Source organism: Gymnoscopelus microlampas (genome assembly GCF_963454915.1).
Source record: "Gymnoscopelus microlampas genome assembly, chromosome: 21".
NCBI classification, from domain to species: domain Eukaryota; kingdom Metazoa; phylum Chordata; class Actinopteri; order Myctophiformes; family Myctophidae; genus Gymnoscopelus; species Gymnoscopelus microlampas.
Window position 1 is genome coordinate 32745587 of NC_139958.1, and position 16315 is coordinate 32761901.

A 16315-nucleotide genomic window follows, 5' to 3' on the forward strand; every position below is an offset into this window, starting at 1 on the left:
ATTGCATTTTAGTGTTGCCAAAACGTCTGTGTTGTTGACAATTTTTCACCAGGCCTTTTGGTCACAATTCACAGTGTTTGACCACAAATTGCCTAAAGAACCCTGTACTCTCTGCTTACACTGAGTGATTTGAGAGCATGTGAATGAAATATGTAAACATCAGACAAAACTACAACCCATGACAGCTGCATTTTTAACTTCAATCACATTAGTGCATATGGCCAAAACGCAAAAGCTCCTATTTTTTCCCAACAAATGTACTTTGTTGGGAAAATGAAAAAGAACACCACAAAACGTTGTATTTTTTTGGGGCACAATGCTATTTGTTTATGATACCTATCACATAATACATTGTTGCTGGATTTTTGGACTATATTACAATATTATGTATTGATAATTTTTTACAGAAAGAAGGGAAAGTATATTTACCTGCAGAATCTTGAACACTCAAAGCTTCCACAACAGAGCAAGTATGTCTACAGCGAAAACACAAGACATAAACAGGTGTAGAAAATGAGCTTGATTATCAGACTGACGCTCACTCAGAGAGTGGGCGGGGTCTATGGTCTGGATCCAGGCTAGTAGAAAATAGAGGACGCTGCGCTGGACACGCTGCGCCATCTAGTGGTTTTAGTAGGAACATGTTTTCCACTTGGCTACATTTGGGTTATATTTCTTCCTGGCAAAAAATAGACCCTAAACACATTAGAATGCAACTTGTGAGCTTGTAGATCTAATTTCGGCCCATGACACCATCCTGTATGATGGAATATAATATAAACACAAACCCACATAACATGTGAAAACAAAAAACAGCATTAGGTAAACACATAACCAATTGTGTTCCCTTCAGGTCAAACTAAATGTTGGCTCACTGGAAAGACTCTTGATACACTACATGGAACACAGCCTTAATTAGTATAATTCATAACATGTTTACTCTACTATTCAATATCAATTTCAACGTCAGTATGGTTGCTGTGAAAAAGGTCTAACTCTAATATGATTAACATTAACAATAACATGCATAATTTAACTGAACATCAGCTGCTTATTAGTTTACTTGACCTAAATCTTTACATTCTTATAGTTTCTCCTAGAACTGAATTTCGCCCTTAAACCCATTCAATGTTCAATTCAATGTCTTGAAGGGTTTAAAAAATAACACAATATTGAAACATTATAGAACTTTTTCACCTGAAAACTCTGCTTAAATATGTTTGAGTATATAACTTTTTTATTTATACATTTTTATATAAAAATCATTTTGCACTATGTGTGCTGATATTGTTTATGTGGATGTTTAACTTTTAGCCTATTATCCTTTTGCTGATAAAATAAAAAACTATTTTTAAATGTGGTTGAAATGTACATTAGCTACCTCACAGGCACAGTTCAGCTCCCTCTAAATACTAATCATAATAGGCCTGCTAAAAATCTCCCAATATTCAGAGGACTTTATACTGTACTTTAATATCTATAGTTTGTACCTTAATTTTACAAAATAGCCTAGTACTGATTGCTTTATTAGTGGCATTTTATTTGGTATTGCCGTTTTCTCGAGATGAATAAAGCATTAAATAGTAGGGAGATTTAAAGGCGTATAAATGAATATGAAACTCTTATTCATTTTTTTTTCAGTGTTAATCATATGTTATTTGTGTCTTTCATAAAGGTTAATATGATTGGGTGATTATATCCTAATGGGAGAGGCTCTGGATTTCAGGACAAAAGGTGTTAATTTGAATTGTTATATATTATGTCACTGATTATGCAAAATAAACAAGCAATTAAACATTGATCTTTGCCCAAAAAGATACAAATATTTCAATATATCATCACAACTATAATAATAATAATAATAATCTACAAATCAGTCAAGGTTCAAGATGATCTTTATTGTCTGCGTACAGGTATATAAGAGTACAAATATGTTTTGTTTGGCTCCTATGACGTTGTGCCATTAGAAATAGCAGTAAAAAAGAAAATAATAGTAAACAACAAAAAGCAAACTTCACTATACAACTGCAGCAGTACACCAATGTTCATCATCATCATGTCTAACGCTGGGAACCCATCAAAAAAAGCTCACACGCTTTATTGTGTGCGCAGGCAATTGTTCTCGCCAAACCTGGACACTGCGGAACGTCTAGTAGTCAATACATTTCAATGAGACTTCGCCCACAGCTGCATTTATTACATAGAGTGAAAGAAACTCAGCATCTGTACGTTTATGCTTGCTTGTCTGGTGGGTTTCTAGTGTAACTGTGCTCTTCCAGAGATACTCTGACCTTCCTTGGCAACACCTTCACAGACCTACCATCGACAGCATTAAGAATGAATGGAAAGAGCGTCTCAGTGAAAGAGTGTGTGAAAGTGTGGAGGTGTGTGTTAGTATCAGGATCTGAGAAGGACAGCTTTCCTCTGTTCCAGTCCAGTTGGACTCTAATCCTCCAGGGTTTCTGCTTCACTGAGAGAACAGTGGTTGACCCTGGTCTGCAGTGTGCTCTGTATTCACTATCATATAACATTATTCTCCAGCACCATTTATCCTGGCTTTCTCCCTTCTTCCTCTGGTAAGACTCTGCTAACACTCCTAATGTCCAGTATCTATTTTCTCCAACCGCAATATCCCAGCTGTGAGTCCCAGAGTTAAAGCCCTCAGAACCCAGGACATGGTACAAGCAGTCAAACCTCTCTGGGTTGTCAGGAAGCTCCTGTCTCTCTCCATGTCTCACAGTAGTCAGATCATCAGACAGTCTGTATACTGGATGGGCAGTGTTGGGGTCCAGAATCACAGGAGTGTAGGAGACGATGTCCCTCATCTTGTCCCAGACTCTGAAGGCCAGGTTGCCCAGGTGTTTGGCCACATCTATCAGTGCTCCTGAGTCCAGATGTGGGTCCTGCAGTGTGAGCTTGACTCTGTGCACTGTGGTCTTGCAGTTCTGCAGGAACGAGACATGTTCAGCTCTCAGCTCCTCCTCTATGGCCTTGACTGTATTTGAAAGAGATGACATCTCTCTGTTCAGACCCTCAATCTTCTCCTTCATCATCTGACTCTTCTTCTCCTCTTCCTTCCTCAGTGCCGTGATTCTAGCCTCCTCTTCCTCTTGTAGAAACTGATGAAACTTCTTAAACTGTTCCTTAATCTTCCGCTCTGTGTACTGGGTCTGGACCTTTATGTGTTCTGCTGCTTGGTTACAGTTTGTTCTAACTTTATAAAACACCATCAGTTTCTCCTCTAAGTGCTTCAGTGATTTCTGGACTTCCTCCTTGTGGTCCAGGGCAGCTTCATCGATGGGTCTGAAACTGTGGTTGGTGTGTTTTTCTGAATGAGGACACACAAGACACACTGGCTCATGATCTTCCAGACAGAAGAGTTTCAATTTCTCAGCATGCAGGCTGCAGAGAACCTCAGCTTCATCGATGGGTTTTAAACTGTGGTTGATGTGTTTGTCTGAATGAAGACACACCATACACACTGGCTGTTGATCTTCCAGACAGAAGAGTTTGAATCTCTCAGCATGCAGGCTGCAGAGAACCTCAGACCCTGTTGTAACTCTCTGACGTTTCTCCTGTAAGAATGTCTCACACAGGTTCTTCAGAGCCAGGTTACAGGGTGGATCATCCATTGAAGACCTTTTATTACAAGATGGACATTGCCTTGTTGATCTCTGTCTCCACCAGTCCTGCAGACAGGCTTTACAGAAGCTGTGGCTACATGGCAGGAGAACAGGATCTTTAAATGTTTCATGACAGAATGGACAGGAAAAATCCTCTTCTGAAAAAGATGACCTGGAAGCCATTTAGTCTCTGAGTGAATACACACTCTGCTCAAGATAGGTAATCAGCCAGTCAGCCGTGGTAACACTTCCTTCTCTTAAATGTTTCAAGAAGTTTAGTTTCACTTTTTCGATCGTGGTTCTTGTTTAAGTCCCAAGGTGACAGCATCAGGTTCAAGTTTTCTGGGTCAGCATTGTGTCCTGTAGCTGTGGAAAAACACAGATGAAGACATTATTTGACCTTTCTTTTGCACTGAACAGTGGACTTTATGCTTTTGTAAATGTAAATGTTTTGTAATTCATGCTGTCGGGTCGTGTTTGCTGTTTTGTAGGCCAGTTCACTGAATTTAATTCAGAGCGGTAGGTTAATTATTTTTGTATGTTGACTTATGTTTTATAACGGTATTATGGACCTACAGTAGCTCTCTATCTATGCACTGATGTTTGTGTGTGAACTAGCGGGCAGGGTGAAGGTGGCTGGTTGCACTGGACTGTTCTTGTGATCAAATCCTGCAGGTGACTCTTCAATATCCATTGTTACATCTAGGTTGAAATTGTACACAATTGCTTGCAGCCACACTTGGAATGACATGTAATCAAAAGGAACATGTCACGTGACACCAAAGTAGCCAATCAGTGTAGCTGTGTGTGTGGAATTAATTGGAGAAAAACTATTCACACTTTTATAGCATATACATGGTCATAATGAGGACATACTGTACCAAACAATATATGCTAAACAAATGTGAAAAATATAAAACTGAGGCATATGTAATGCTCTGGCACCACTGCATAAATATATCACATACAATACATTTTTAGTTTAGAAAATATTTTAAGATGCAAAAATGAACCAAATTGACTGATGCATTTTATTGTATGCAAGCGTTAACTCATTGAACCATAATTTTCTAATTCTTAAAGAGCCATTGAAACTGGATTGCAATTCTATTGACTTGATTCTGGAAAACTGTTTAAGGTTGAATATTTTGATAAGGTAAGAAGACTAAATATATCAGTTGACTCATCATTTTTAGATTGTTATAAATCCAGTGACTAAAGACAAACAAAACATTTTGTAGATCAGAAGACATTCATTTGAGTACTTGAATAGGTAATGCATTGATAATGAAAATGCTTCAATTCATTCATGTGCTATAGCAGCCTATAGAATAGATCATGGTTTGTTATTGATTAATATAGAACAGTGATTCTCAAACTCTTTATTTTCAAGGACATCCACTTTGTCTATTTGGCTATTAGGCTAAAAGCCTCATTTGATACAATTAAACACAACTGTAACCGTCCATGTAAGTTTAATTACTGCAGTATATTTCAGGAAACTGTACAATACAAATAATAATGGACATATGTCTCCACTTAGCATCTCCATACATTATGTGGTTGTGGAAAAAGTGCTGACATGTAAGCTATTGAGAGCTAGATGAACATTTTCACTACAATTACACTACAGCCTGTGTAGCCTGGTGATATGGACACAGCAGGACACAAAACTATATTTGTGGTTCTTTATTACTGACTCCTCTGCAGATGTGAGAATAGTGTCAATTTTGATTAATAGTTTCCAATTACATTTTAGTGTTGCCAATAAAAAATATAAGAAACACTTTTCACATGGACTTTTGGTCACTATTCAGTCCTGAGCACAAATCTAAACCAAACTAATGTGTCCAAAGAACCCTGTTCTCTCCTGTGTTACTCTGGTTATGAGAACATGTGAATGAAATCTGTAACATCCAACAACAAGACTAAAAAGAAATCCCATCCATGACATAACATTGCAATCATATTAATTTAGTGCATATGTGTTGATCATTTTGTACAAAAAGAAGAGATTAAGTAAATGATATTTACCTACAGTATCTTGAACACCACAAGGCTTCCACAACATAATAGGCAGGTGTAGAAAACAGAAGACTCTACTTCCTGTGATGTATGTTGGACTTTAGGGACACCTAAAATGGTGCAGTGCCATCTAGTGGTTTTAGGGGGAACATATTTTCCACCTGGCTACACTTCTATATTCTGTCCTGGCAAAAATTAGACCATCAAGCTCACAACACACGATGCAACATGTGAGCTTGTAGATCTATTTTCGGCGCACAACTCCAAAGTACACAGTACAGCAGTCAGTACTGACTGATTGATTAGTGGCAGCGGTGGCCTAGTGGTTAGAGGGGCGGCCTTGATACCGGAAGGTCCCTAGTTCGATTCCCCAATTCATCACATCAATCATGAATCACCGCTGAATAGCCCTTGAGCAAGGCTTCCATGCAGGGTCCGGCTGGAAACAAGCTTCGTGCTTAGTCCGACACCCTGGGTAAACAACAAACTTTGCTTTGCTTTGCTTTGATGTATTCATGGTATTTTGTTTGGTAATTGGTATTGCTGTTTTCTCCAGATACAGCATTAAATATTAGGGAGTTTAAAGATAATATAAATGAATATGAAACTCTTATTAAACTTGTTTTTCCAGTGTTCATCATAATGTATATTTATATACGATATATGATTATTATGTCTTTCATAAAAATTCATGATTGATATGATAATTAAATCCTAATCGGAAAGGCTCTGTGCTTCAAGACAAAAGGTGTTAATTTTAAATGTTACATGACACTTATTAAACAAACTAAACAAGCAATTAAACATTCATATTTACCCCCCAAATATACAATGTTCTATACATATCAACACAACTAATAAGATAATAATGATCAATCTACAAACCGTTCAAGGTGATCTTTATTGTCTGTGTTCAGGTACAAAATAGTACAAATTATTTCTGTTCGGCTCCGACATTGTGGGAGCATTAGAAAGAGTAATAAAAGACAAACAATAGTCGACATCAAAAAGCTAACTACTGTATATACAACTGCAGCAGTACACCAATGTGGCACTCTTCATCATGTCTAACTGTGCTCTTCCAGAGTTACACTGATCTTCCTTGGCAACACCTTCACAGACGTACCATCGATAGCATTAAGAATGAAAGGAAAGAGTCTCTCAGTGAAAGAGTGTGTGAAAGTGTGGAGGTGTGTGTTAGTGTCGGGATCTGAGAAGGACAGCTTTCCTCTGTTCCAGTCCAGTTGGACTCTGATCCTCAAGGGTTTCTGCTTCACTGAGAGAACAGTGGTTCCTTCAGCCTTTCTCACTGCAGACCAGGCTCTGTATTCACTATCATATAACATAATTCTCCAGCATTTACCGTGTGTCTCTACGTTCTTCCTCTGGTAAGACTCTGCTAACACTCCTAATGTCCAGTATCTATTTTCTCCAACCGCGATATCCCAGCTGTGAGTCCCGGAGTTAAAGCCCTCAGAACCCAGGACATGGTACAAGCAGTCAAACCTCTCTGGGTTGTCAGGAAGCTCCTGTCTCTCTCCATGTCTCACACTAGTCAAATCATCAGACAGGCTGTATACTGGATGGGCAGTGTTGGGGTCCAGAATCACAGGAGTGTAGGAGACGATGTCCCTCATCTTGTCCCAGACTCTGAAGGCCAGGTTGCCCAGGTGTTTGACCTCATCTATCAGTGCTCCTGAGTCCAGCTGTGGGTCCTGCAGTGTGAGCTTGACTCTTTCCACTGTGGTCTTGACCGTCTTGTAGTTCTGCAGGAACGAGACATGTTCAGCGCTCAGCTCCTCCTCTATGGCCTTGATTGTATTTGAAAGAGATGACATCTCTCTGTTCAGACCCTCAATCTTCTCCTTCATCATCTGACTCTTCTTCTCCTCTTCCTTCCTCAGTGCAGTGATTCTAGCCTCCTCTTCCTCTTGTAGAAACTGATGAAACTTCTTAAACTGTTCCTTAATCTTCCGCTCTGTGTTCTGGGTCTGGACCTGTATGTGTTCTGCTGCTTGGTTACAGTCTGTTCTAACTTTATAAAACACCATCAGTTTCTCCTCTAAGTGCTTCAGTGATTTCTGGACTTCCTCCTTGTGGTCCAGGGCAGCTTCATCGATGGGTCTGAAACTGTGGTTGGTGTGCTTTTCTGAATGAGGACACACAAGACACACTGGCTGTTGATCTTCCAGACAGAAGAGTTTGAATCTCTCAGCATGCAGGCTGCAGAGAACCTCAGCTTCATCGATGGGTTTGAAACTGTGGTTGATGTGTTTGTCTGAATGAAGACACACCATACACACTGGCTGTTCATCTTCCAGACAGAAGAGTTTGAATCTCTCAGCATGCAGGCTGCAGAGAACCTCAGACCCAGTTGTAACTCTCTGACGTTTCTCCTGTAAGAATGTCTCACACAGGTTCTTCAGAGCCAGGTTACAGGGTGGATCATCCATTGAAGACCTTTTATTACAAGATGGACATTGCCTTGTTGATCTCTGTCTCCACCAGTCCTGCAGACAGGCTTTACAGAAGCTGTGGCTACATGGCAGGAGAACAGGATCTTTAAATGTTTCATGGCAGAATGGACAGGAAAGATCCTCTTCTGAAAAAGATGACCTGGAAGCCATTTAGTCTCTGACTGAATACACACTCTGCTCAAGATAGGGAATCAGCCAGTCAGCCGTGGTAACACTTCCTTCTCTAGAATGTTTCAAGAAGTTTCACTTTTTCAATCGTGGTTCTTGTTTAAGTCCCAAGGTGACAGCATCAGGTTCAAGTTTTCTGGGTCAGCATTGTGTCCTGTAGCTGTGGAAAAACACAGATGAAGACATTATTTGACCTTTCTTTTGCACTGAACAGTAGACTTTATGCTTTTGTAAATGTAAATGTTTTGTAATTCATGCTGTCGGGTCGTGTTTGCTGTTTTGTAGGCCGGTTCACTGAATTTAATTCAGAGCGGTAGGTTAATTATTTTTGTATGTTGATTTATGTTTTATAACGGTATTATGGACCTAGCTCTCTATCTATGCACTGATGTTTGTGTGTGAACTAGCGGGCAGGGTGAATGTGGCTGGTTGCACTGGACTGTTCTTGTGATCAAATCCTGCAGGTGACTCTTCAATATCCATTGTTAAATCTAGGTTGAAATTTGACACAATTGCTTACAGCCACACATGTAATCAAAAGAAGGAACATGTCAAGTGACACCAAAGTAGCCAATCAGTGTAGCTGTATGTGTGGAATTAATTGGAGAAAAACTATTCACACTTTTATAGCATATATACATGGTCATAATGAGGACATACTGTACCAAACAATATATGCTAAACAAATGTGAAAAATATAAAACTGAGGCATACGTAATGCTCTGGCACCACTGCATAAATATATCACATACAATACATTTTTAGTTTAGAAAATATTTTAAGATGCAAAAATGAACCAAATTGACTGATGCATTTTATTGTATGCAAGCATTAACTCATTGAACCAGAAGTTTCTAATTCTTAAAGAGCCATTGAAACTGGATTGCAATTCTATTGACTTGATTCTGGAAAATTGTTTGAGGTTAAATATTTTGATAAGGTAAGACTAAATATATACAGTGACTAAAGACAAACAAAACATTTTGTAGATCAGAAGACATTCATTTGAGTACTTGAATAGGTAATGCATTGATAATGAAAATGCTTCAATTCATTAATGTGCTATAGCAGCCTATAGATCATGGTTTGTTATTGATTGATATAGAACAGTGATTCTCAAACTCTTTATTTTCAAGGACATCCAATGTGTCTATTTGGCTATTAGGCTAAAAGCCTCATTTGATACAATTAAACACAACTATAACCGTCCATGTAAGTTTAATTACTGCAGTATATTTCAGAAAACTGTACAATAAAAATAATAATGGATATATGTCTCCACTTAGCATCTCCATACATTATGTGGTTGTGGAAAAAGTGCTGACATGTAAGCTATTGAGAGCTAGATGAACATTTTCACTACAATTACACTACAGCCTGTGTAGCCTGGTGATATGGACACAGCAGGACACAAAACTATATTTGTGGTTCTTTATTACTGACTCCTCTCCAGATGTGAGAATAGTGTCAAATTTGATTAATAGTTTCCAATTACATTTTAGTGTTGCCAATAAAAAATATAAGAAACACTTTTCACATGGACTTTTGGTCACTATTCAGTCCTGAGCACACATCTAAGCCAAACTAATGTGTCCAAAGAACCCTGTTCTCTCCTGTGTTATTAGAACATGTGAATGAAATCTGTGAACATCCAACAACACGACTAAAAATAAATCCCATCCATGACATTATAACATTGCAATCATATTAAGTTAGTGCAAATGTGTTGATCATTTTGTACAAAAAGAAGAGATGAAGTATATTTACCTACAGTATCTCTTGAACACCACATGGCTTCCACAACAGAATAGGCAGGTGTAGAAAACAGAAGACTCTACTTCCTGTGATGTATGTTGGACTTTAAGGACACCTAAAATGGTGCAGTGCCATCTAGTGGTTTTAGGGGGAACATATTTTCCAACTGGCTACACTTCTATATTCTGTCCTGGCAAAAATTAGACCATCAAGCTCACAACACACGATGCAACATGTGAGCTTGTATATCTATTTTCGGCACACAACACCAAAGTACACAGTACAGCAGTCAGTACTGATTGATGTATTCATGGTATTGTGTTTGGTAATTGCTATTGCTGTTTTCTCCAGATACAGCATTAAATATTAGGGAGTTTAAAGATAATATAAATGAATATGAAACTCTTATTAAACTTGTTTTTCCAGTGTTCATCATAATGCATATAATATACGATATATGATTATTATGTCTTTCATAAAAACTCATGATTGATATGATAATTAAATCCTAATCGTAAAGGCTCTGTGCTTCAAGACAAAAGGTGTTCATTTTAAATGTTACATGACACTTATTAAACAAACTAAACAAGCAATTAAACATTCATATTTACCCCCCAAATATACAATGTTCTATATATCAACACAACTACTGAAATAATAATGATCAATCTACAAACCGTTCAAGGTGATCTTTATTGTCTGTGTTCAGGTGCAAAATAGTAGAAATTATTTCTGTTTGGCTCCGACATTGTGGGAGCATTAGAAAGAGTAATAAAAGACAAACAATAGTCAACATCAAAAAGCGAACTACTGTATATACAACTGCAGCAGTACACCAATGTGGCACTCTTCATCATGTCTAACTGTGCTCTTCCAGAGTTACACTGATCTTCCTTGGCAGCACCTTCACAGACGTACCATCGATAGCATTAAGAATGAAAGGAAAGAGTCTCTCAGTGAAAGAGTGTGTGAAAGTGTGGAGGTGTGTGTTAGTATCGGGATCTGAGAATGACAGCTTTCCTCTGTTCCAGTCCAGTTGGACTCTGATCCTCAAGGGTTTCTGCTTCACTGAGAGAACAGTGGTTCTTTCAGCCTTTCTCACTGCAGACCAGGCTCTGTATTCACTATCATATAACATAATTCTCCAGCATTTACCGTGTGTCTCTACGTTCTTCCTCTGGTAAGACTCTGCTAACACTCCTAATGTCCAGTATCTATTTTCTCCAACCGCAATATCCCAGCTGTGAGTCCCGGAGTTAAAGCCCTCAGAACCCAGGACATGGTACAAGCAGTCAAACCTCTCTGGGTTGTCAGGAAGCTCCTGTCTCTCTCCATGTCTCACACTAGTCAAATCATCAGACAGGCTGTATACTGGATGGGCAGTGTTGGGGTCCAGAATCACAGGAGTGTAGGAGACGATGTCCCTCATCTTGTCCCAGACTCTGAAGGCCAGGTTGCCCAGGTGTTTGACCACATCTATCAGTGCTCCTGAGTCCAGATGTGGGTCCTGCAGTGTGAGCTTGACTCGTTCCACTGTGGTCTTGACCGTCTTGTAGTTCTGCAGGAACGAGACGTGTTCAGCTCTCAGCTCCTCCTCTATGGCCTTGATTGTATTTGAAAGAGATGACATCTCTCTGTTCAGACCCTCAATCTTCTCCTTCATCATCTGACTCTTCTTCTCCTCTTCCTTCCTCAGTGCAGTGATTCTAGCTTCCTCTTCCTCTTGTAGAAACTGATGAAACTTCTTAAACTGTTCCTTAATCTTCCGCTCTGTGTTCTGGGTCTGGACCTTTATGTGTTCTGCTGCTTGGTTACAGTCTGTTCTAACTTTATAAAACACCATCAGTTTCTCCTCTAAGTGCTTCAGTGATTTCTGGACTTCCTCCTTGTGGTCCAGGGCAGCTTCATCGATGGGTCTGAAAATGTGGTTGGTGTGTTTTTCTGAATGAGGACACACAAGACACACTGGCTGTTGATCTTCCAGACAGAAGAGTTTGAATCTCTCAGCATGCAGGCTGCAGAGAACCTCAGCTTCATCGATGGGTTTGAAACTGTGGTTGATGTGTTTGTCTGAATGAAGACACACCATACACACTGGCTGTTGATCTTCCAGACAGAAGAGTTTGAATCTCTCAGCATGCAGGCTGCAGAGAACCTCAGACCCTGTTGTAACTCTCTGACGTTTCTCCTGTAAGAATGTCTCACACAGGTTCTTCAGAGCCAGGTTAGAGGGTGGATCATCCATTGAAGACCTTTTATTACAAGATGGACATTGCCTTGTTGATCTCTGTCTCCACCAGTCCTGCAGACAGGCTTTACAGAAGCTGTGGCTACATGTCAGGAGAACAGGATCTTTAAATGTTTCATGGCAGAATGGACAGGAAAAATCCTCTTCTGAAAAAGATGACCTGGAAGCCATTTAGTCTCTGAGTGAATACACACTCTGCTCAAGATAGGGAATCAGCCAGTCAGCCGTGGTAACACTTCCTTCTCTAGAATGTTTCAAGAAGTTTAGTTTCACTTTTTCAATCGTGGTTCTTGTTTAAGTCCCAAGGTGACAGCAGCAGGTTCAAGTTTTCTGGGTCAGCATTGTGTCCTGTAGCTGTGGAAAAACACAGATGAAGACATTATTTGACCTTTCTTTTGCACTGAACAGTGGACTTCATGCTTTTGTAAATGTAAATGTTTTGTAATTCATGCTGTCGGGTCGTGTTTGCTGTTTTGTAGGCCAGTTCACTGAATTTAATTCAGAGCGGTAGGTTAATTATTTTTGTATGTTGATTTATGTTTTATAACGGTATTATGGACCTAGCTCTCTATCTATGCACTGATGTTTGTGTGTGAACTAGCGGGCAGGGTGAAGGTGGCTGGTTGCACTGGACTGTTCTTGTGATCAAATCCTGCAGGTGACTCTTCAATATCCATTGTTAAATCTAGGTTGAAATTTTACACAATTGCTTGCAGCCACACTTGGAATGACATGTAATCAAAAGAAGGAACATGTCACATGACACCAAAGTAGCCAATCAGTGTAGCTGTATGTGTGGAATTAATTGGAGAAAAACTATTCACACTTTTATAGCACATACATGGTCATAATGAGGACATACTGTACCAAACAATATATGCTAAACAAATGTGAAAAATATAAAACTGAGGCATATGTAATGCTCTGGCACCACTGCATAAATATGTCACATACAATACATTTTTAGTTTAGAAAATATTTTAAGATGCAAAAATTAACCAAATTGACTGATGCATTTTATTGTATGCAAGCATTAACTCATTGAACCAGAAGTTTCTAATTCTTAAAGAGCCATTGAAACTGGATTGCAATTCTATTGACTTGATTCTGGAAAATTGTTTGAGGTTAAATATTTTGATAAGGTAAGACTAAATATATCCAGTGACTAAAGACAAACAAAACATTTTGTAGATCAGAAGACATTCATTTGAGTACTTTACTTGAATAGGTAATGCATTGATAATGAAAATGCTTCAATTCATTAATGTGCTATAGCAGCCTATAGATCATGGTTTGTTATTGATTGATATAGAACAGTGATTCTCAAACTCTTTATTTTCAAGGACATCCAATGTGTCTATTTGGCTATTAGGCTAAAAGCCTCATTTGATACAATTAAACACAACTATAACCGTCCATGTAAGTTTAATTACTGCAGTATATTTCAGGAAACTGTACAATACAAATAATAATGGATATATGTCTCCACTTAGCATCTCCATACATTATGTGGTTGTGGAAAAAGTGCTGACATGTAAGCTATTGAGAGCTAGATGAACATTTTCACTACAATTACACTACAGCCTGTGTAGCCTGGTGATATGGACACAGCAGGACACAAAACTATATTTGTGGTTCTTTATTACTGACTCCTCTCCAGATGTGAGAATAGTGTCAATTTTGATTAATAGTTTCCAATTAAATTTTAGTGTTGCCAATAAAAAATATAAGAAACACTTTTCACATGGACTTTTGGTCACTATTCAGTCCTGAGCACAAATCTAAACCAAACTAATGTGTCCAAAGAACCCTGTTCTCTCCTGTGTTATTAGAACATGTGAATGAAATCTGTGAACATCCAACAAGACTAAAAATAAATCCCATCCATGACATTATAACATTGCAATTATATTAATTTAGTGCATATGTGTTGATCATTTTGTACAAAAAGAAGAGATGAAGTATATTTACCTTCAGTATCTTGAACACCACAAGGCTTCCACAACAGAATAGGCAGGTGTAGAAAACAGAAGACTCTACTTCCTGTGATGTATATTGGACTTTAAGGACACCTAAAATGGTGCAGTGCCATCTAGTGGTTTTAGGGGGAACATATTGTCCACCTGGCTACACTTCTATATTCTGTCCTGGCAAAAATTAGACCATCAAGCTCACAACACACGATGCAACATGTGAGCTTGTATATCTATTTTCGGCACACAACTCCAAAGTACACAGTACAGCAGTCAGTACTGATTGATGTATTCATGGTATTGTGTTTGGTAATTGGTATTGCTGTTTTCTCCAGATACAGCATTAAATATTAGGGAGTTTAAAGATAATATAAATGAATATGAAACTCTTATTAAACTTGTTTTTCCAGTGTTCATCATAATGCATATAATATACGATATATGATTATGTCTTTCATAAAAACTCATGATTGATATGATAATTAAATCCTAATCGTAAAGGCTCTGTGCTTCAAGACAAAAGGTGTTCATTTTAAATGTTACATGACACTTATTAAACAAACTAAACAAGCAATTAAACATTCATATTTACCCCCCAAATATACAATGTTCTATATATCAACACAACTACTGAAATAATAATGATCAATCTACAAACCGTTCAAGGTGATCTTTATTGTCTGTGTTCAGGTGCAAAATAGTAGAAATTATTTCTGTTTGGCTCCGACATTGTGGGAGCATTAGAAAGAGTAATAAAAGACAAACAATAGTCGACATCAAAAAGCTAACTACTGTATATACAACTGCATCAGTACACCAATGTGGCACTCTTCATCATGTCTAACTGTGCTCTTCCAGAGTTACACTGATCTTCCTTGGCAGCACCTTCACAGACGTACCATCGACAGCATTAAGAATGAAAGGAAAGAGTCTCTCAGTGAAAGAGTGTGTGAAAGTGTGGAGGTGTGTGTTAGTATCGGGATCTGAGAAGGACAGCTTTCCTCTGTTCCAGTCCAGTTGGACTCTGATCCTCCAGGGTTTCTGCTTCACCGAGAGAACAGTGGTTCTTTCAGCCTTTCTCACTGCAGACCAGGCTCTGTATTCACTATCATATAACATAATTTTCCAGCATTTACCCAGTGTCTCTCCCTTCTTCCTCCGGTACGACTCTGCTAACACTCCTAATGTCCAGTATCTATTTTCCCCAACCGCTATATCCCAGCTGTGAGTCCCGACTGTCCCGGAGTTAAAGCCCTCAGAACCCAGGACATGGTACAAGCAGTCAAACCTCTCTGGGTTGTCAGGAAGCTCCTGTCTCTCTCCATGTCTCGCACTCGTCAGGTCATCAGACAGGCTGTATACTGGATGGGCAGTGTTGGGGTCCAGAATCACAGGAGTGTAGGAGACGATGTCCCTCATCTTGTCCTAGACTCTGAAGGCCAGGTTGCCCAGGTGTTTGGCCACATCTATCAGTGCTTCTGAGTCCAGCTGTGGGTCCTGCAGTGTGAGCTTGACTCTTTCCACTGTGTTCTTGTAATTCTGCAGAAATGAGACGTGTTCAGCTCTCAGCTCCTCCTCTATGGCCACCATGACTGTATTTGAAAGAGTTGATATCTCTCTGTTCAGACCCTCAATCTTCTCCAACATCATCTGACTCTTCTTCTCCTCTTCCTTCCTCAGTGCAGTGATTCTAGCCTCCTCTTCCTCTAGTACAGTGGTAACCAACCTTTTCAAGCCCAAGAGCACATTTCATTTCCAATTGTAAGGCATGATCTACCACTAAAATATGTTCCAAAAAAAACCCACTTGTCACGATTTCCATTTCTGACAGGCTCAATGCATGTGCATAGTGCATACATCCACACAAAGACTAGTAGTTTAAATAAGAATACACACTGATAGTTATATAGTCAATGCCTAAATATTAAGATTAGAAAAATAAATATTAGGACAAAAATACAAATAAACTTCTGTGTTGATTTTTGTTTTTTATTAAATGAAACACAAAGGACATGAAATAGATTGCTTTTACAGATTTCTTCTCTT

The 16315-nt window shown here is 38.8% G+C and overlaps 4 protein-coding genes across 4 annotated transcripts in view; 1 reads left to right on the top strand and 3 right to left on the bottom strand.

Annotated features, from left to right (window-relative positions):
- The window catches only part of LOC311037909 (uncharacterized protein), a gene marked incomplete at both ends in the record, with an annotated part of 166608 nt that overhangs the window by 142874 nt on the left and 7419 nt on the right, over positions 1-16315 (top strand). The window lies entirely within an intron of this gene.
- Positions 2232-3806, bottom strand: LOC311037269 (E3 ubiquitin-protein ligase TRIM35-like; the record flags this gene model as incomplete). The annotated part of the gene is made up of 2 exons (XM_084046391.1): positions 2232-3352; positions 3479-3806. The coding sequence occupies 2 exons, from the start codon at positions 3804-3806 to the stop codon at positions 2232-2234; spliced, it is 1449 nt and encodes a 482-aa protein (XP_083902517.1).
- LOC311037270 (E3 ubiquitin-protein ligase TRIM35-like) lies at positions 6716-8275 on the bottom strand (the record flags this gene model as incomplete). The annotated part of the gene is made up of 2 exons (XM_084046392.1): positions 6716-7825; positions 7955-8275. The coding sequence occupies 2 exons, from the start codon at positions 8273-8275 to the stop codon at positions 6716-6718; spliced, it is 1431 nt and encodes a 476-aa protein (XP_083902518.1).
- Positions 10908-12467, bottom strand: LOC311037271 (E3 ubiquitin-protein ligase TRIM35-like; the record flags this gene model as incomplete). The annotated part of the gene is made up of 1 exon (XM_084046393.1): positions 10908-12467. The coding sequence occupies one exon, from the start codon at positions 12465-12467 to the stop codon at positions 10908-10910; it is 1560 nt and encodes a 519-aa protein (XP_083902519.1).